The following is a 22175-nucleotide window of genomic DNA, read 5'->3' as shown; positions in this document are numbered from 1 at the left end:
CCCTTAAATGAAATATCTACTTTGCAAGTATTGCAAGTTGTCATCCGTTCTCGTAAAGTATAACCAAACTTTTGAGCGTTTAAGCCTGCCAGGTTTACCTGCCAGGTAAATGACGCTCCGCAACATGGTGACGTCATTCGGGCGACTGGAATCGATAAGGGAATCGTTTGCAAAAATGGCAAACAATTCCAAGGAAGTGAAACAGTGGGAACCGGTTCTCAACAAGAACCGGGTTTCGATACCCATCCCTACTTAGGACAAAGCCTTGTTATGTTTTAATCACTGTTTTACATTGGCAAGTATGTCATTTTCGATTTGTGGATGATGATTTCTGATTACAACCAACTTACCTAACTTTTCCCAAGCTAATATAAAGTCACATGGAAAAATGTTTAAATGCGGTTTTGGAAGCTGCTGGTTAAAAATCAGCTCTTTAGTGGTGAAGCTTGAATTTGCACAGAGACAGTAGTTAAAGTTCTAAAGAGCTCTGGTTACACCACAACTTACATTACCGCAAAATAGGCATCAAGCTTGTATATTTGAATTCAATAATGCTATAAATTAAAATAATGAAATACCATAATAACCCTAACCATTGGATGGAAAAATGTTTTTCTGACATGGACCAAAAGCTATTTCTTTTTTCTCCAAAGCAGTCCTTTTTGCCTGTCTCCAAAACATAGAGGGCTAGTATTTGAATTTTTTCAGATTTGGGAAACAAAAAAGGAAAAATGTACAAGAACTGTAAGAGTGAAATACACAATACCCTGTGTGAAAAGTAAAAAAGAAAGAGGAGAAAGAGAGGTATGAGGAAAACTTATCAACTGTATGCTGGTGTTACCTTTTACTTCTGTTCATCTGTTTAGGCCAGGCAGTAAATACTTTAATAAAAACTTCGTAAGTTTCATGTTTAGAATAAAACTTTTTAAAAAGTAACAAAAAACAAGCTTTTATTAAGGTGAGGCTGAAAGTCCAAAATCAGGGGAAAACAAAATGCATAAAGCCAAAATGGAACAAATCAGGGATAACACACAGGCAGATAAACAGTACAACACAACAAAGGACTAAGGCATACAAATGACTTAAATGCACACAGAGTTAAGGAAAGAAATGGAAAACACCAGAGTATACAGCAGAAAGTAATTAGGGACATCAAGACAAGGGAATCAAAACTAAATAAAACAAACACGAGTGAAGAGAATATCAAAATAAAACAGGAAGTAACTAAACTATGGAACATCTAACACCATGACAAAGACTTAACAACAAGACATAGGGAAGACAGGAGAGGCGGGATGACTGAAACTTAGTTAATAACTTAGAAATAATAACAATTCTTGTGGATTACAAAATAGGCATAACTAAAACTGAAAAACCTCAGAATGGAATCATGGAAATAAAAACAAGAATACAAACTCTGCAAAATCCAAAGGTGAAGCATTCCAAGAATGTAAAGCTCACTCTCTGGGCATTATTTACTTATAATGGAACAGTATTGTATTTTGTATATATTCATTTTGTTTTCTTTGTTCTTTTTAAAACTACGTTAATAACTTGTAGTGCAGTAGAACATAATTAAGGGTAGCAGATAATGGATATTTACTTTGATTACATAAACACTATGGAGAAGAAGGCAATAGATAACAGGTATTCATTAGCTAATACCTAGGCATGAATAACTTGAGCTTATTATATAATATTATACGACAGAATATTTTTAACTGACTAGCCAACTAATTCTCTGATCCCTAGCATCCCCGCTAGGTTTGGGTTTTGTTTCAAATGCTGCATAGGTACATTTAAAAAAAACTAGAACATGGTGTATCAAATGAAGTGTCACATTATGGTGGTAATATATACATTACCCAAACCAAACTAAGCTCTAGGTGAAACGGTAGATGGACTGGTTCTTATATAGCGCCTTTTAGCTTACTAGAGTAGTCAAAGCACTCTATACAACATCCTTATTTGCCAATTCATAAAACCTTCTTCTACACCTTGCTATCTAACACTCACCCACATTTATCCTCTGATGAACATACTGGAGAGAAACTTGGGATTGAGTATCTTGCCCAGGGATACATAGGCATGCAGACTGGAGCAGCCAGGGATCCTACCAACCACCTTCCAATTAGTAGATGACCTTTTCTACCTCTGAGCTACAGCCACTCCGCTGTGAGCCACCAGTATCCACGTGGATATAAAGAGGTTAAAGTTATTCGTTTCACAGAGCACTTTACACTGTGTTTGCCACACCCACAAATAGCATGGCAGACAGTGAGGAGTAACATAACAAAAAGACTTTGGAGGTCAGCATGTTTTCAGCGTTGATGCAGATCAGTGATTTTCAATGTTTCTCTGCAGTGTCGCCACCTAAGGACCTGACAGTGGTGGAGGTCACCCCAGAGACAGTAGACGTATCCTGGGAAAATGAGATGCGTGTGACAGAATACCTAATCACCTATGTGCCCACGGCCTCTGGAGGCTTAGAGTTGGACATGAGGGTACCTGGGGACCACAAGAAGGCCACTATTAGGGAGCTTGAGCCTGGAGTGGAATACCTGATCAGTGTCTATGCTGTGCTCAGCAATAAGAGGAGTGTTCCCGTCACTGCTAGGGTGGCAACATGTAAGTGTAAGATTCTAAAATGCATATTTTAGTATAAATGTAGATGAAAAATTGTAAGAGTGTTATCATATTTCCCCTCACAGATCTTCCTGAGCCTGAGGGTCTCAAGTTCAAGTCAGTGCGGGATACTTCTGTGGAGGTGCAGTGGGATCCATTGGACATTGCTTTCGATGGCTGGAACCTCATCTTCAGAAACACGGTTAGTTCTGCTACCTGACCTCATGTGTTCCACGTAGTAGTTAAGCAATTATTTATACTTTCCACCAGGGGAAACCAATCATTAAGTGCATTAATGTGCATATTTGAGGATGGAGTTTAGAATCTTCCTCAAAAATGCTATAGCCACGCCAGAAGACAAAAACACAGCAGTTAAAACTGTGAGCAAGTCCTGACAGCTCCAGTGACCATAAAGCACAGAGTGAATGTCTCTGTTTAACACTTTATTTTCCTTTTAGAGGAAAATAAAACCTTTCCAAACAGGGCTACTTGGACTTGTTCAATACTATTAAACCAAATTCCCTGTCAACTCTTAAATTCAGTTGCCACCCAGAATGCTTTTATGTATGATCGGACTGGTTTATTTTCCCCTCTTTCGCTTTACGCATGATGCCAGGACAAGTCTTTGTAGTGGGTGCTGATTGGTGGGGGTTTTTGTTGGGTTTTTTTTTTTGTTGGTGCTGGCAGAAAGAGGAAGACGGTGAGATTCTGAACTCCCTGGGCCGACCGGAGACCACCTTTGAGCAATCGGGCCTGGGTCCAGGCCAGGAATACGAGGTCAAACTGGAGGTGGTGAAGAACAACAAACGTGGACCGCCAGCCTCCAAGAATGTCGTCACAAGTGAGTCTCCACATTTATACTGGCTGATATATTTTTTTATTTTATAACAGCATCCTCTATGTATTTAAAAAAAGAAAAGCATTAACCATTAACCATACTGAACAGACCCTAACCTCTATATTTATGGTCTTGCTTTTTAAACATGTGCACATATAGCATACATTACTTTTGTCATTCATATCATATCAGGATTTTCTGAAGCCAATTGGCATAAAAAAGATTTATCTCAGCTGAAAGATGTTTATGTATTTTAATTTCTAAATACTTTTTGTATTTTAAGCCTGGGCAAATTTTTTAACATTTAGTCCTAAAAAAACACAGACAGTGTCATATACAGAAATAGGAATCACAATTGTCATTTATAGATGTCATAGTTAAATGCAAGTTGTTACTTTTCAATATACGTTCATTTGTTCCTGGGTTATCTGTCGTGTAGTCAGAATATACTGGAAATACCCTGACATGTCAGCATCAAGTGGTTTGCTCATTCGATAGCATTACACTGCTGTGGTTCAGTACGGGCAGTAAAATGTGATATGGATTTTCAGATGTCTGCTTCATTGACTTTATCTAGCTAAAAGCCCAAAAGGCTTCTACCACTCTGAAGGGTTCAGGCCTGAGGATCATGTAAAATGAGGAAACAGGGTTTTAACTGTAACTTCATCAGCAGCAACCAACAGTGAGTTTTAAGGTGTCCTGACTGGGGAATATGGGGAACATTTTTATGTGCATAAGAAGGGAAAAAACACCTAAAACTGGCACTTCTCGTTATTTAACTTCAGCTGCTGCAAATGAATTTTACTTCAGACCTGGATGTATCTGGTTTCACTGGGTAAATAGAGAATGCAGATTTCACTGTTATCACTGTTATCTAACAGTACCAAGTTAAAAAAAACAAACAAAAAAAAACAAAAAACAAAAGGCAACAGAAACATCAAATGTTAAATATTGTGCATCAATACTTTCTGAATAACAGTGTACAAATGCATGAAAATCAGGTCAGATCTTCCAACTTCCAAAAACAGTATTGTTCTTTGAGGTACGTACGTGGAGCCTCCTATGGGTTAGCCTATGTGCTTCATTTTGTGCTACCATTAAGATATAAGCCCAGATAGGCATTTTATACCCTTAGAAGAGAGTAAAATACTGTAGCTGTTTCTCTGTGTTTACACTTTCTGTATAAACACCTTGTTGAAGGGGGGGGAGGTATAGCCCCTCACCCTATCAGAGCTGAGATGGGCTCCTGGGGCCTTGAACAGGATAACTGGTGAAGTAAATAAATGAATGAATGAATACATTTCTGCATATGACATTTTTTTCAACTGATATATTTAAAAAGCTTTTTGACACACACACACACACACACACACACACACACACACACACACACACACACACACACACACACACACAATATAAAATGTAATGCATGTTTTATATGTCTTACATTTTCTTAAGCATACATGTGTTAAACACCACATGGATTATGAGGTCTGGTGTTCTTCTTGTCATTCAGGCTCTTAATGTCTCCCATTATGCCAGCTTGCAGGCCATACTCTGGGATTTGCATGCTGAAGGGCTAATTGTATGAAGTGTATCGCTCAGCTCTCCCCTCTCTGTTTCCCCTTCCTACCTAACCCACCATGTGTAGGAGGCACCAGTCAGTCAAGCAGTCAGACTCAGAGGGCAGCTGGCCTCCCAGAAGAATAGTACCATGACACTCAAACGACACTTTCACAGTCTCCTTAGAAGACAAATCAGTATTAAGCTCAAATGCAGATTTTTCATTTTATCAGCCCCACACAGCGGCTTGACTTTCCTAAACTTGCTTACGTGTGACAAATCAATTTGAGCAGCAGTGAAAAGGCACCCTTCATGGAGCTGGGAATTGATAGTTTGAATAAACTATTAATGCAAACAGGCTGACACATTTTCAGCACCTGCATTACTGAAATGATGATATCCCTCTTTTCAAGGTCTGTGGTCAGCAACTTATGAATAGGCAAGATATGACCGGCATGAAAAATTTATTTTTCTGCTCATACACAAATTCTTGCTGAACACAAATGCTGTTTTTACATTTTAACTCAGGAAAATGTCAGGTGATTCAAGTTAGGACATCGTCCAAGTTGTTATACCTCATATGTGGCACCTAATACCTCATATGTGGCACACAGCAACTGAGTTTTGCTAATGACATTGTTACCTCTTCTTCAGTGATCGATGGCCCAAGCCAGGTGAATGTTCGTGATGTGACTGACACCACTGCGCTGGTGACCTGGTTCCAGCCCGTGGCTGAGGTGGATGGGGTCACCATCTCCTACGGACCTAGCTTGAACTCCGCCGATCGCACTTTGGTGGAGCTGACCTCTGCTGACACCCAGTACCATCTGGGAAACCTCACCCCTGACACAGAGTACGAGGTGTCTCTGACAGCGCGGCGGGGAGAAGGGACCAGCATTCCCATATACGAGTCCTTCCTTACAGGTAACACCTGTCATTATTTGGTTTGATGCCCCTCCCCCTCCAGGTAGACTTCAGTATTGAATACTCTGTGTGCACCTATAACACAAAAATAATTCTTGTTCGTGAATTAGTACAGCAGTTCTTCATTTTGTCAGAAAGAATGTTTACCAAAAATAACATGGAGGGAGCTTCGTATTGTTGTAGGCATACAGTTTTAAAGAATTACAACTGCCCATTGCATTAACAATTATTATTAACAGCTTTACCAGAAAAAAACTTCCTTTGTGTTTTCCACTCTCTGACATCACCTCCTGAAAGATTTGACAATTTTCCAAGTGAAATCCCTTATTTTTTATGATGCATTAATTTTTTTAAATTTGCATGTGCTGCCCATTTCAAATCCCCCAGAACATTTCCTTACATCATAACCAAAGAGATCAGCAGGCTGCTGAAGCCACTCTTCCAGTTTTGGTGGTTACAGAGCCTGATGCTCCTATTACCACTGGGATCACTTTGGACTTTACCTTCCACATCTGCTCCAGTTGCTACCTCAGGCCCTGGTACTTATTTATGTTTCCATCCTCCTTCTTCCTGATGTTGCTCCCTGCTTGGATTCCCACATTCATCACAACTGCAGTCTCCTGCCCCTTGTCAACCCACCACTATGTCTTTCTGGAATTTAAAGTCCCATGGGACCTTATCCCAGTTGCCTGAGAACAACAGGACTTGGGAAATTTTATGTAACACAGATGTTTCTGAACACTATCCCAGCCACTTGGTTGTGCCTCTCAGTATGTGTATACACTGTCCCAGCTTGTATCTTATGTCTTGCTACTATGTGCTGGAAAGTCTCTGGGGCACTTTTGTACAGCCTGCAACTTGGACTGTGTTGGCTGTGGTAGACTCCTGCCTGCATCTGGTGCCTAGAGCTTGTGCTTGCGTCATCTATGCTCAGGAGGTGGCGGATGGCCATTCTACTCCTGAATCCATATCTGTATCTGCTCTATGTGATACGATAGCAGGCTTAGGCCTTTGCAAAACAGCAGTGGTGACAGTGTATCACCATTGGATATTCCAAACTTAATAATGCCTCTGACTTAGTCTCCAATGTTGTCTTTCACAGTTCCATTGAGTTCCCGATGAAAGTTACCACTGCACTATTAGAATTGTACAGTATACAACACTCTAATATCAATGTGATTCTTTCTTGTAGCCGATCCATCCATGGATGAATCATTTCATTGCAGAATTGAGGGAACAGTAAAACAGTAAAGGCTGATTTCAAAATGATCAGTATCTATCGTATGTTGGTCCCTGTCCAGACTTTCAAAGTTTAAAGATGACCCTACCTGCTAGATATGCAGAGAAGAGATCTTTGCACCCTGATTGTAAATACGTGAAAGTTTTTTTTTCTTTTTTTTGGAATGCATAAATGTTAAAAAGGAACATAAAATTGTTATTCTGACACATTAGGGTTATCGCTGATGATTATTTAGACCTCAGTTAATGCATGAAATCTGCTATTATCCATTATATATTACTGCTATTTTATACTATGATGATAAAATAATTATATGTGTGGCTTCTACCAGTACTGAAATGAACCTAAAATTGTACAAAAAAGATTAACGATATATGCAAGAGAACCAGGACCAAGAATGTGGAATGCACTGCTACTCCTAATAAGTCTTACAGTACATGTGGTGCACAACATATCATTTGTCTTAATGCATGGAATAGAGAATTCTGCTCAACTAGCCTAATGGATCTATATAATGTGCCTACTATTGTAAAAAAAAAAATACCATACAATAAAGCTATAATTCAACAAAAATGTCTTCAAGGCACTTTACCTTTAAATATTAGTGAGAAAGCCCCAACAATCACTTGAGGTTTTGGTGTAAAGGGAACTTCTTGTTTTTCCTTTATTCATAAATGAGAAATCCATTTACGTTTAGGTCAGGGTAAGGTTACATTTATCTAAAGTATATTTCTGCATTGTAGACCTGGACGCCCCCAGAGACCTGCAGACAGTAGAGCTGACAGACGAGAGCATCACTCTTGAGTGGAAGAACAGCCGTGCTCAGGTCGACAACTACCGCATCAAGTATGGACCTCTGTCTGGTGGAGAGCACGAAGAGCTGCTGTTTCCCCCAGGACCTAAGGACTCCACTCAGGCCAAGATCACTGGTTCTGTATCACAAACAAACATCTATCCAAATAACATACTGCTGTTCAAAAATAAATCTATATTAGCTGTATTATATTAGATGTCTATATAGCTTATAATAGCTTAACAAAGAACAGTTAATTGGAAAATGGTAGCATGACAAATTTTTGTGGAATTTCTGTAAATTTCTATCTGCTTATAATTAATGTGCAAAATGTTAGGAAATTATTAATAAACCATTTTATTGGTATGGATAAAGAATAATTATAGTGATTAGCTATATATAAGCCTACCTACCTTGTTCTTCCTGTTTCGTTATGCCCATAAACTGTTTATGCATGACCACTGCTTTGTCAACTTGGATTTTCAAGCTTTTAGCGTTGTTGCCCGTACCATGTTGGCATTGTGAACCAAAGGTAGCAATATATGGGTGGGAAGGTTGAGTGGTAAGTTAGCAGCTAGTGCTAGCAAGCTTGGTTAGCAAACTGCATCGGTAAGGGTAGTGCATTAAGGACAGGATGTGATTCAGGTGCAGCTCAATGACTCTACTTACATGAGGTGGAAGCTAGCAGAAAGCTGGTGTTCACCATATTATTCAACTAATTTATATGCACTTGTTTCATTTCAGCTTAGTGTGGGATTCTCTGCTGTGTTTTACATGTAACACCTCTTTATGCACACAAAGTGGAAAAGACATGTGAACATTACGCAACTGCAGTACAAGCCTCCCAACAAGTGTATATCTAAGCCCAACATATCAGGTCTGTTTTTTAACATTCACAACTAAAGAGAGGCCAGCAGGGAAATGTGCTGTCATATGCTCAGTTAAAGCATGATTCAAAGACAAGCTTCCTACACATCAGTTAAAAAAAAACACAAGGGAATTTGGAAAGGTCCTGACAGCTGAGTAGATGACATTTGCAGAAAAGTAAAAGGTTTATAATATAACACAGTGATAGTGATTTATTAGTCATTATTACAGATTTGATATAGTAGTTAATTACAGCTGAAAGGATAGATTATACAGCTGTCCTGAAAATGACTTATAAAGGATCATTTTGTTATCCATTAACAAAGTTTTGATACCCTTTTTTTGACTTAAAATTGGTTATTTTTCTCAGAAACTATGAACCTCAGTTGATAGTAAAGCTCTCAGTACCTTAGTGCTATCATATACTCAGTGGGCACTTTTTTCCATACACCTCAGCAGGAACATGCAGTTGCACATGTACAGATGCCCACAACTAGCTGCTGTAGTTGAAACAGAGCATCTGAATGGGGAAGAAAGATGACTGAAGAGACTTTAAATGTGACATGATTGTTGGTGCTAGATGGGGTGATCTGAGTATTTCAGAAACAGCTGATCTGCTGGGATTTTCCCACAAAATGATCTTTAGGTGTGTGGGCCACTGAGTCATAGCCCCTCTGGGTGGAAATGCCTTGATGATGCCAGGGGTCAGAGAAAAATGACCCGCACAGTTTTGAGCTGACAAAAGTTACCCAAATAAACCACTCATCCTCTAAGTATGAAAATACAAATCCATACCACATTGTATCACTGGGTCAAGTTAGTGGTGATGTGTGGTTTCTTAGCACAATTTGGATCTCTTAGTACCAATTAAGCCATAAAATACTTGCGTGTTGTTGCTGACCAATAGTGGCTATGCCTTACGTCACAGAGCAGGTTTTCTATCGGTTAGAAGATTAGTGGATTGATACTTAACTACTCCAGTCAACATGCTGAATATCCATTTATTCTTCTGTTTGCATCCATCGGACTATGAGAGTGTGTGCAAAGATAAAAGATAAAGACAAAAGTACTGTGAAAGTGTGTGTGACAGAGGGACTAAGTCTTACAGTAGAAAGTGTTGTATGACTTTAGCTATTTATTCATTTATGACCATAGAGTTCCCATTTTCTCACGGTTGCTGCCAGCAAGATAACACAAATCCTCTCAAACTTGTTTCTTGAACATGACAATAAGTTCACTTCACTCAAACGGGCTCCATTGTCACCAAATGTCATTTCCATAGAGCTGGGATGTGGCGGAAAGGGAACTCCTTATTATAGATGTGCAGCCAACAACTAGGTGATGATATCATGAAAGTATTTTTCCAAAATCTCTGAAGAAACTTTCCAGCACGCTGTTGTTCAACCTCTCCTTAAAAAGCCTAATCTAGATCCATCCCTACTCTCTAACTATAGGCCCATTTCCAACCTCCCTTTTCTGTCCAAAGTACTGGAACGAGCCGCCCTCATGCAGCTCCAGCTATTTCTCGACAATAACAATCTCTATGAGAAGTTCCAGTCTGGTTTTAGAGCTCGGCATAGCACAGAAACCGCCCTACTGAGAGTTTTTAATGATTTGCTTTTAACTGTTGACTCTGGTTGTGCTGCTGTCGTAGTAACCCTGGACCTGACAGCAGCCTTTGACACTGTTGATCACAACATACTGCTATCCCGCCTTCAACATTGTGTCGGTTTAAAGGGCACTGTCTTAAAGTTTTTCCAGTCCTATTTGAATAATAGGAGTTTTTCTGTTCACCTTGGTGAACTGTCATCTCCCAGAGCTCCTTTAACCTGGCGTACCTCAGGGGTCCATACTAGGCCCCCTGTTGTTTATTCTGTACTTGCTCCCTCTGGGCGATGTGCTCCGTAAACATAATGTGTCCTTCCACATCTTTGCCGATGATATTCAGATCTACCTCCCTCTGAGGTTGAACTGCAATGTTTCTTTGCAGCCGCTACTCTCCTGCCTGTCTGACATTAAGACTTGGATGACTCTTAACTTCTTACACCTTAATGAAAGCAAAACTGAAGTCATTGTGTTTGGGCTTCCCAAAGATCCCAACTTCTCTCTTGACTTTTTGGGACCCCTAACCTCCGATTGCACTTCTTCCATTAAGAGTCTTGGTGTTATTTTTGACAATGCTTTTAAACTTGATAAACAAATCAGCTCTGTAGTTAAGGGATCTTTTTATCATTTGCGGATTTTAGCCAAAGTCAAGTCTTACCTTTGCAGGAACGATCTAGAAAGAGTGGTCCATGCTTTTATTACTTCACGGCTAGACTACTGCAATTCCCTCTATGCTGGCCTAGATCGTTCCTGTCTACATCGCCTTCAACTGGTGCAGAACGCTGCCGCTCGCCTGTTGACCGGTTCAAAAAAAAGAGACCACATCACTCCGGTTCTCTGCTCTCTCCACTGGCTCCCAGTTGCCTTTAGGATTGATTTTAAAATCTTACTGCTGGTTTTTAAGGTTTTAAATGGCACTGCACCTTCTTACCTGTCAGAACTCCTTAGTACTTATCGCCCCAGGAGATCTTTGAGGTCAGCCGACCTGATGCTTTTAGATGTTCCCAGGTATAAATTAAAGACAAAGGGAGAGAGGGCGTTTGCTGTGGCTGCACCCAGACTGTGGAACAGCTTACCTCCTCACGTCAGACTCTCCAAAAGCCTAGAAACTTTTAAAACCGCTCTTAAAACTCACCTCTTTTCATTGGCTTTTAGAAAGGTTTAATTTATTTGTTTTATTTATTTTTATTTTATTTTTATCAGCGAGGTGTTACTACGAAATTGTGTTCTATTGTATTATTTTATCTGTATTTACTGTACAGCACTTTGGTCAGCCTTGGTTGTTTTTAAATGTGCTCTATAAATAAACTTGACTTGACTTGACTTGACAGCACTTTGTTAAATCGGTGCCATGAAGAATTGAGGTACTTCTGAAGGCCAGCTGTGTATAGCAAGGTGTACCTGTGAGTGTTTAATACTCACCAGGTCACAAGTGACCCATTTAGGGTTAGCAGTAGGGTTTGGGTTAAGTTCATGTCCACCCCTTTTTCTAAAAATTTCACCTATTTGAAAGAGCCAAAAAAAAGAAGACAGTTAAATACAAAATCTGTAACTCTGTATCAAAATCACTGTAAGTTTCATTCTAGTTTCTTAAAATTACATGTATAACTTGGAGTACAAAACCTAATCCTTATTCCTAAACCATGCTGAAAGAGGGAAAATGAGCCATTAACAAAGCCATGACTTACAGTGATTGTTCCTTAGTTATGGAGAAGGCATCATGGACTTTTCCACAACACATTAACCCAGATGATATCTTTAATATCTTATATAACTGCTATATCAAGAGAATAAGTAAATCTTTGTTAACCTGTACTAAAGGTTTTGTCTAATCAGGGATTTTGTAGTTACTTCTTGCCAGTTGTTTCACTCAGCTGTTTTCAGGGTTTGTTTTGCTACTTTGTGATCATCTTGGCTCATTAGTATTATGCATCCAAATGGCACAGCTGAAAGGCCCCTGTGGAAAACTAAATGATACAGTGTGAAGTGTTTATTTTCCAAATTCATGGGACAAGCGTTTGTGGGACTCTGTGTTAAATGGCTAGAGTTATTTTCAGCCTGCTCATTTTCCAAGACAGGTTCTCTTTGTTTTGTTTTGTGAAATGTTTGCTTGTCTACAAAAGACCCACTTTATTAGAAAATCACCCAGGAGGGGCTTGGCATTGAGACATTAATTGGAAAACATTGCCGCTTGTTTCGCTGGGAGACTTTGCTCAGACAAGAATAGCAGGCACGTTTTTCATCTCTCTGCATTGCTGACATTAAAAAGCTATCCTTTGAGGCAGATGAGTTTTGTTTTTATTGTTTGTTTGTTTGTTTGTTTCTACACTGTGCATTCAGCATGGTAGGATTAGAAACCATGAGAAAAAAGACCCTCAAAACAAGCTCGTAGTGTCTTTGTCTGGCCACATTCTTTGTCCTTGGGAGGCCCAGCTCATGAAAATAAAGCACTGTGTCCTTTCAGCTGACGCCCCCCTCTGCTCCACACACACCTCAGCACTTCTTTCACACACTTATTATCTGTAATTGCCTTCACGCTCGTGATTTTATTGATAATGAGTTTCCTGGGCATTAGGTGTAATTTCATGCTGTAAGGCTCTGTGTGCGATGACCTCTGTGGGAGTTAATAAAGGCGATCAGGCCCAGAGAGGGCTTAATTGTAGAGACTAAAGGGCCTCTGGAGCCTGCTATATCATAGCAAGTAGTGTTTCTGCTCCGCAACAAGGGCCCTATAGATCCATCAATGCAAATATAACACTGATGTTCTGCAGCGAGCGCAGGCTTACCATGAAATGCAATTAGGCTGCAATCTATTGTGCAATAAAGCCACAAGAGAGTGTTTTTTTGTGCATTTGCCATAGGCATTGGAGCCATTAGCTGAAACAGCTGGCCACTTGACTACAGAGGCTCCCCGTCGTTCATTTGTTGACACCTCAGTGGATGTGAACAAGCAAAACATGACATAGCTTTTTATTTCCGTATCAGTGTTTTTAATGTTACCCTGTTCTGTAGGCCTGAGACCCGGCACGGAGTATGGGATGGGTGTGACGGCAGTGAAAGATGAGAGGGAGAGTCTGCCCACGACGGCCAATGCTGTGACCGGTGAGATGCTGACACTGACACACTGTTTTTAATAATCACGTTCTATATGTAACGGGGTTTTCTTTTTCAGAGACAAGATATCCTTTTGTGATTCCTGCTACACTGATAGAATTTATATGCTAATTCTACAAATTGATATTTAAAAAGAAACATTCATTTTTTGGACAAGACAACTTTGGTTCGAAGGATGTAGTTTACAGTAGTGAGAGAAGTCAGGGTGGCACCCACCACTCCTCAATATTCATATGAATGTTTTTGGCTTTATTCCCTCACGGCTGAATCGTCTGCTTTATTGTAAAATCTGCCATATCGTTATGAGACAGTCACCTTTTCTTATGCATGCTAATGTAGACAGGAGGTGCGTCCATTTTTAAAGTCTTTAGAATTGCTGAATTTTCAACAGATTTTTCAAATTGATTGACATTCATTTGGTATTTATTTGATCCTATAGACAGAATATTAGAACAGGTTTTAAAGCCAGATGGCCCACTGGGCCTAAGTTGGTCTATAGCTGTTACATTTACTAATATATCTTATTGGCACTAATCGAGAGGTTAAATCATTTGTCTTCCTAGAATTTTGTGGCCTCATGCTGGAATATCTATAAATTTCTTTTTTTCTGAATGCGACAGTTAGCAGTTAATGTTATAATGGATAGATAATCTTACAACTTTTCTGATGGGTATCCTATAGTATATTTAGCATAACAATAGTTTGGAGACTAAATAATCAGTGTTTCTTGACTACAATTGTGCACCAAGCTTTATTCCTTCAGAATCTATTACCTCTCGATAATTCTGCCCTCTTGTTTCACTGCTCTGATCAGTTCTTTCAAATCAGATCTAACCACGATAACATATTGCTTTTGCATGCCATCAAATGATGTTTTATTAACTAGTATAGTAGTGGACGTCAGTAAGCATCAGTAAGGCAGCAAAACAAATCTAAACAGGAAAATGCAACTGTTGAAAAAAGGTCTTCAGTGTAATACCTCCCCTCTTTCACACACCATCAGCCCTCGATGCTCCCAAAGACCTGACTGTAACAGAGATGACCGAGACTACTATGATGCTGGAGTGGAGGCGTCCCTTTGCCAAACTGGACTCCTACAGGCTGGTTTACATTTCCGCTGATGGTCACAGGGCTGAAGAAGTGATCCCGGGCAGCTCTGAAACTCACACCCTGAGGGGCCTGACACCCGGTATGCTGTATACCATCAACATCAGTGCAGAGAGGGGCCGCAGAAGCAGCGTACCCGCCACCATCTCAGCACCCACAGGTCAGCACGGCTGAACACATGTGAAAAGAGAAGTTTCTAGTGAAGCAGGAGTGGTTTGTTTGACATTATAGGTTTTCTGAATTGTCTGGCAGAAAAAAAGATAGAAAGAAAAGAGAAAAGAAAAAAGCGTCGAGAGAGGAAGCCGAGCAATCTTGATAGCTTTTCTGCTGGCATTTATGCCAATGAGATAATATTTAACATTTTCAGATACCCAGATAAGAAATGATATGTAACCTATATTAGCATTGCCACCATCCACTCCACATTTATTATACTCTGTCTCCAAATTGTTAGCACTTGTGAACCCTGCGGTTAGTTTTGGCCAAAGCACTTCCACAACATTGCTTATAATGTAATACCGCACAAAAATAACTTAAAATCTGAGCAGGTAAAATAAAAACAAAATGAACTTGCATACCACTAGAACTAAGTCAGCTCTTAGCTTAAGCTGAGACTTGGTCTGCATAATTCTATTGCCTGGTTTCAGCTGCCGATGCGTGACAGACTCACTGAAGTTCTTATTGACCAGAGGTTTATTTACATTTCATTATTCGTTACAGCAGCCACACTGACGCAATGAATTGAACCCATTGTTTGCTTCTCAGTTCAGTGTTTTAAACTCCTCATTCCCCCATTGATAGACTGTGGGTTTATTTTTTCTATTTTCCAAGTTTTCCTTGGAAGAAAAGGCAAATAAGGTGATGGTGGCAAATTTTTCATGCTGTGGTCTGAGAGCCTCCAAGGCAAATATTTCACTGTTAAACCTTCTGGTTATGTAACAAGTGCTCATTAAATGCATAGTAACAGGCAAAAATTGATAACCTTTGAGGGAAAAGGTGAGCCATTGGAATAAATATTTTTTGATACGTTATTGGCTGCTGCACCGTGCTCTTTATGTTCACTTGTTTGTGTGGTCATGAATAGTACATATGAGTGAACCCCGGTATATGTGCGTTGTGTATTGGTAGGTTCATGAGGCTTGGGGTGGGGTTGGGGGGTGGTTGTATGGATATGTGTGCGCCATGCACAATGTTCATTCATGTGATAATTGTTGGCGTGAGCCCCGCTCCCCTCTGGGTTTGTGCGATTTGACCACGATGAACTGTGGGTCTGTCAGATAAAAGGCCACATGCTGAGACTCCTGTTAAAACATTGTCTCTGAAATCAGCAGCCCTCTAATCCACAGCCTGGTTGATACTTTAGCCTTTATCGTATCCAAACACGTAGTGCAAACACAGATCATGCTCTTGTTGCAGGAGGGGCTCAAGGAAAGAGGAGGGGTGGAGTGAGGAGTCTGGGAACCTTACAGTCATCAAAAAGTATCAAGAGTTTGATGTCAAGTCTTTCAGATAAGTGTGCAGGGAAATAGTGGCAAACCAAAATGCACCTTTCAAAATCCAAATAATTTTAGAAGCAGGATATACAATTTAGATACTATGCAATAAAAAAAACAAAAATAGGGAAATCAGGTGCCACAGGCAAGGATTATCATAATTTAAACTAATCAGCTGACTGAGTTTGGATCACAATATCTGACTTCCGTGAATATGCGCATATTTGCACAAAGGAAAACTAAACCCACAGAGTTACCCTATAATCAGCTGTCCTGAAAGCCTTTTACAAAGTGTTGACATATTTGGATTTTGGCAGTTGCTGCAAATTCTGCCAAGAAGTCAGTTTATATGTGACTGTTTCCATCAAATTTGATTCCTGGTGCATTAACAACCTAACATAATAGAACAGAAAGAGAAAGCAAAACATTGTGAATAAAGTAAGATCAATGTCCTGCATGCATTGACATGATCTGTAAGGTCTGGACACTGCCTGGTGGAGAAGTTCAACTATCATTCTTTAAATTAACACACTGAGGATGAATGAGTATCAAATGGAAGATATCCATATAAGAAGGTGATATCTTAGGGGACCATTTTATAATGTCATTGCACACATCTTCAACCGCATGAGCAGATTTTAAGGGTTCTCTCAAATTCAAGAGAAAAAAAAGACATTCCCATCACCTCTATAGTAGACTTTAACTAGACCTTTAAGATTTAATACATATAGAGTAAAACTGAATTTTGTTTGAAGAGCAGAAGTGCTATGTGTGAACAGCATCTCTGTAGGACTCGCTGTGGCCATTGCTACATTCTTATGTAGGGAAGAAACATAAAATGCAAAACAAGACAAACAAGCTTAAAAGAGATTTTTGTAAAGGCTTGTTTTATATGTGGAAAATTGAAATTTCATTCATCTCAATTTAAAGCAGCACAAACACTAAAATCTTAGAGTCACGCTTTGCTAAACCAAATATTGAAATCGCGGCTAGATCTCACTGAGTTAATGGGAAAGTTTTTTTCCCCTTCTGTTTGTTTTAAGTTAAATAGTTTTTTTTTTGCCCTGTTAAAGACAAAGCGTACGTTTAAGTTTAGAAGCTAGCTAAAAAGAAATTTATTTTTAGCTAACTATAGTAAATATATAGTTAGTTAGGCTAGCTAATAAGATTAGAGATCAACTTTAGAGCCTGGGCGAAGAGAAATATCGGTGAGCCTGGGCTGAATCACTGAACAGGACCTTTATATGCTACTTGCCTGGCATTTAAAGGTTTGGGCCCTATGAAGAGTTAAACGTGTGTTTGGTGAGTATCTGGTGTTAGCTTTTGTGAAACCATGGTGTCTCCATCTAAATACAGACTTTTGGTCCTTTTATCAACACCAAGGAATCCATGTGCCAGACACAGCTAAACTAATCGACTAACTGCTATGACATTTTAACACATTAACTAACTACCACTTTGTGCGTTTAAGACAGCCATGAAATTTATAAAAGATGGATGCAGCCACAGTGATGTTACCTGTTGGTTTGTAAGGTCCTGTTTTTGAAGATTTGGCCTGACAGTTTTGGCCTTTGACATCTTAGCTTTTTTTTAAAACCTGACATCACAAGCAAGGGACAGATCTGACTGGGACTTTCCATGGACAGTGCATGCAGCACACCTAGAAAATCATATGGCAGGTGAGGCCTAAAGAAAACCCTGCCTTCAAGTTTCTTCTGGTTTGTACCATAATTGACAAAATAGGCATCATGTTGTATTTAATAATTGTTAGGTAGGGGGCTGGATTTTAGTACCTTGCATTTTATTATTAGACCTTGAAGGTATGTCCATCTTTTATATAAAGTCCATGGTGAGGGCCAGTTAAGCTTTTTTCTTTCTTTTTAACCTCAGATGAATTGTGACCAAGTGAAAAGCTAATGTTCACTTCTTGGTTTTCCTACATTAACTCCTCTGATTTCACATTCAAAAGCAATACACAAGCATTTCTATAATGGTTTATATAGCACTGCAATGCAACCGAAGCTTACGTGGTCATAGGGATATTTCCAAAGGTTTTACTGATTTACAGTGTATGGTTTTGTTTTTCTATATATTTATCATCTATTATTTAACAGAGTCGACAAATTCCAAAATTATATCTACTTACAATTATAGATGTGCGGCCCTATGCTTCACCAGCAGTCTACAGGAAAATTGATTGACAATTATAGATGTATGTTAGAAATCACTTAAATCACTCTCTGCTTTTCATTGCTCAATCCAGTATCACAACAAAATATGTACATATATATATGTCCATTTCATGCTTTCGAGAGGCAAAGCGTGAAATGGACATGGTGGACCAGCATGTCGATTACATGCTTTGATGTAATTCATATGATTGCTATATAAGGAAAATTAAAGAAAAGATTAGGGTATTTCCAAAAAACAAAAAACTCAATCTCTCTTTATACTGTAGGCACAGAAAATGGTCATGCATTTTCCTTGTCAGTCTGAGCTTTCGGTAATCAATGATCAGCTGATTCCAACCAACCCCCCACCTTACATTCCTATTGTCTACCATCCCATTTACTCTCTGCTGTGCCGCACAGTGAAAGAGGATAATGGGAGCCTTGATGTTTACCTGAGCCATCTATTTCCATCTCTTTCTAATCTACTCTGTGAATGCTTGCACACACAATGGACTACAATTACAGGCTGTTCATGGCTCTGCATGGCCTCCCTGTAGGTTTGAAGTGGACAGCGTACTTCTGCCGCACTGGCCGGGCTCCGCTGCACCTTCAAATGTTAATGGCTCATTCACAGCCATTAATGCGCACAAGCTGCATCAGCATATCTGCCCACTGCTCTCTATCTTTATGTCTTCCACTGATATGGTAATATAGAGTAGATGGCTATAGGTAGACAATGATAATGGGGCTATTTGTTCTCTCTGGTCTTTTGTAGTGGAAATATGAGAATATTTCCATTCTGGACCTTTTCTCCTTTCTCCTGACGGTGTAATGAAATTACTGAGTGCTGGAGAATTGTCTTTCCCCCTACATGTGATTATATAGTTCTTTGTTGGTTGTTATATGTTTCACATCTACATTGTTGTGAGTTTTTGTCAACAGAAAATGTTCCAAAAGAACCTAAAAAAATTTCAAAATGTGTGTCCATCGTGTGATCAAAAACTTCCAGAAATTGGCGCACCCACAAAACAATTTACAGATCTCTATTTATTTGATAGGAATAATTCAGCTTAAGGAGTACAAAGCGTGACACTGGTAATTTGCACAAAGAGGTTGATTTCCAACTCGTGTCCCTTGTTGGGTTTTTCACATCCACCATACACAAATAAAATATTCTAATATTCAACCACATAAAACTAAAATACAATATAGATACATAATGACAACGAATTACAAATAATACACATAATCAGATACATTCATGAAAGGAGATACATTCCTAAAAATAATCTTCACTTCAATAATCTTCATTAAAAAATATAGTCTAATTAATTCAATGACCTCAGCTCTGATTATTATTATTTTTGGGGGCCAGTTTGCACTAGCTCTCAATTGCATACATATTTTTTTTAAATACAAGTATTTGAAACATTAATAAATGAAATTACAAGCAGCATATTGGTACATCCTAGTACCCTATCACTAACTGAAGGAAATCCAGGTTAGATCGCATGGTCATACAGTAAGTACAGAGAAACTGTGTGACTTCCAGTGAGAGATTAAGAAAAACAGCTGTTCTTGATTTTCATAGCACTATTCCTGGAATGTTTTGATCAGCACTTGTATGTTTGTGTTTTAAGGTTTGACCAATATATGAAGCCAGATGTATTTTCTATCATCTTAACATCAACCAGGTTGGCAGTGATCATTCTTTATGGGATTATCTAGCCCTTGAAAAGCAAGCTTAACCCTACCCCTAAAGAGTTCACCGGTGACCTCGTGGATATTAAGCAGTTAGAAGTGTGCAAATGAGTTGACCATCGGCTTTGCCATATGAATTGGTCTAACCTGTTGTTGATGTGTTTGTCATCACCCAGAGGAGGAGAAGCCCGTGGTGACCAACGTTACAATCAGCGATGTAACATGGGACAGCTTCCTCTTGTCCTGGTTTGCCGACGATGGGGCTTTTGAGTCTTTTCTGATCACGGTAACTGATGCAGAGACGGACGCTGAGTGGCAAAATCACACTGTGCCCGCTGATGCTCGCAGCCTCGCCATCACCGGCCTCTACCCCACCACCTGGTACAGAGCTATTGTATATGGGGTGTACAGGGGAGCCCCATTAGACCCTGTCATTGCAGAAACCATCACAGGTATCAATGCAGTCAATTCTGGGGCCTAGCATTTTCCTCTGATTTCTTCTTTTTCTAATTGACACAGTCCTGTAATCTGTCCTTCTCTCTGTGAATTTTCTAAATTACTCTGTTCAGCACTGCCTTGAAGTGTGGCAATCACTAATAGGTGTTATACAAACACTTGTTCTTGTGCATTTTTTTATACCTTTGGACCTCTTTCTTGATATGCTCAAAAATGTATCAGATTGCAAAGAATTTATTTTTATAAATCTTTGAGAATGAAACTTTTAACTTAGGGATGAAAACAGCTTGTTTTGTTCATGCCCATGGGATTTCTGCAAAACAACAAGTCGGGTCTTATTTTCTTGGTTAGCTTCAGGTTTGGAAATACATTTTTTTTTTAAAAAGTATACATAAAGGCAATTTATCAGCCCTTGCAGTGGAGATTACTCTTTGTAGGGTAAACAAAATCTCTGCGCCTTCCAGACACTGTGAACAATCCAAATCCCCAAGCAACACTCCTTCATCAGCCATCCATCACACGCGTATCCCTGCCTTTGATGCAGGGATCGTGAAATGGGCTAACACTACAGCGCCCACACAAAACTCATTCAATCTATATTAGTCCAGCCGCAGAGCTGCGTTTGATCCACTTGTCAGTCTGCCTGTTGGTATGAGTCCAGCCTGATACCTGATACCAGCACCTGGTCTGGTATGTGAACAGGGAGAAACACGTCAAATGAGAAGGTCAAGGTGCACTGGTTTCCCCTTCCCCAACACCAGTCATTATCAGTGATTAGCATGCTGTAAATCCCAGTATGTCTAATAAGAGGTCTTTAAACATCGAAAGCATATACTACCAAGAATGTTGGAGAATGTAGTTTTACATTAAATAAGGGATACAAAAAATATGATACAATTCTTTACAGGACCATACCAACTGGAATCTGAAAGACCCTTTAGACTTTGACTATCTTTAGCAGGTCTATGGTAGAATTAGGACTAGGATACTGAAAACAGTGGTACTAATGAGATATGGTGTGGAGTCGCTTCTGTTCTGGGGCATAAACGGTAGATAGAGTCAGTCCAAAAAATGTTTTATTTTCTGAGAGTATACTAATTCACGATTATAAAAAGCAGTGCTTTTGGTATTCATTTTTCTCAGATTAAAAAAAATTAAGACCAGTCTAGTTAAAAAGAAAATTTGTGGAAAAAGGCTAGAGAGAGAGAGAGAGCAGTAATCACAAGCAGGTGAACTCACACACTAATGAGGGTGGGGAAGCCGGGAAGTAAAAACCGTGCTCTAATATAAAAAGGGATGGAATGAAAGAAAGATCAAGTGTAAGTGCACAATGACAGCACTGTCAATATTCAAAAACACTGAGGTAAACAGGTAACAGAAACACAGATCATTATAAAGATTTTGTGAAACACATGAAATAATGTGCAGGCTTAAAAGTCAAAAAATAAGTAGCTGAGTATCCAACAGTATCATTCAGCATTTGACTGATGAGGATCATTCATGTGGAAGAAAGATGGTAGGACTGATGGAGAGAGGAAAAAAACCCTGAGGCTCTTTTGTCACTTTGTGTGAGGCCTCTCTTCTGTATGCATCCCCAGTTCCCTCAAGCCTGGACTGCACTTCATTCTCATGCTGCCGTTGCCCCTGGGCTCTGGTGCTGGGGTGCCAGGGGCTT

At 39.4% G+C, this 22175-nt stretch overlaps 1 protein-coding gene across 4 annotated transcripts in view; it reads left to right on the top strand.

The window, feature by feature from the left end:
• The window catches only part of tnc (tenascin C), a 117860-nt gene that overhangs the window by 80111 nt on the left and 15574 nt on the right, over positions 1-22175 (top strand). For 3 of the 4 annotated variants that reach the window (XM_042227861.1, XM_014339331.2, XM_005940089.2), the window contains exons 4-11: positions 2365-2628; positions 2712-2827; positions 3313-3466; positions 5684-5953; positions 7937-8122; positions 13471-13560; positions 14576-14839; positions 20221-20496. In XM_042227861.1, coding sequence (XP_042083795.1) covers positions 2365-2628; positions 2712-2827; positions 3313-3466; positions 5684-5953; positions 7937-8122; positions 13471-13560; positions 14576-14839; positions 20221-20496 — 1620 coding nt within the window. The remainder of the gene's footprint in view (positions 1-2364; positions 2629-2711; positions 2828-3312; positions 3467-5683; positions 5954-7936; positions 8123-13470; positions 13561-14575; positions 14840-20220; positions 20497-22175) is intronic. The other variant, XM_005940090.2, reaches the window with a different exon arrangement.

This window comes from Haplochromis burtoni, unplaced genomic scaffold (genome assembly GCF_018398535.1).
Source record: "Haplochromis burtoni strain Fernald_Lab_line unplaced genomic scaffold, NCSU_Asbu1 Contig_286, whole genome shotgun sequence".
NCBI lineage: Eukaryota > Metazoa > Chordata > Actinopteri > Cichliformes > Cichlidae > Haplochromis > Haplochromis burtoni.
Note: the sequence above shows the minus strand (reverse complement) of the source record. Positions and strands in the feature narration are given on the sequence as shown.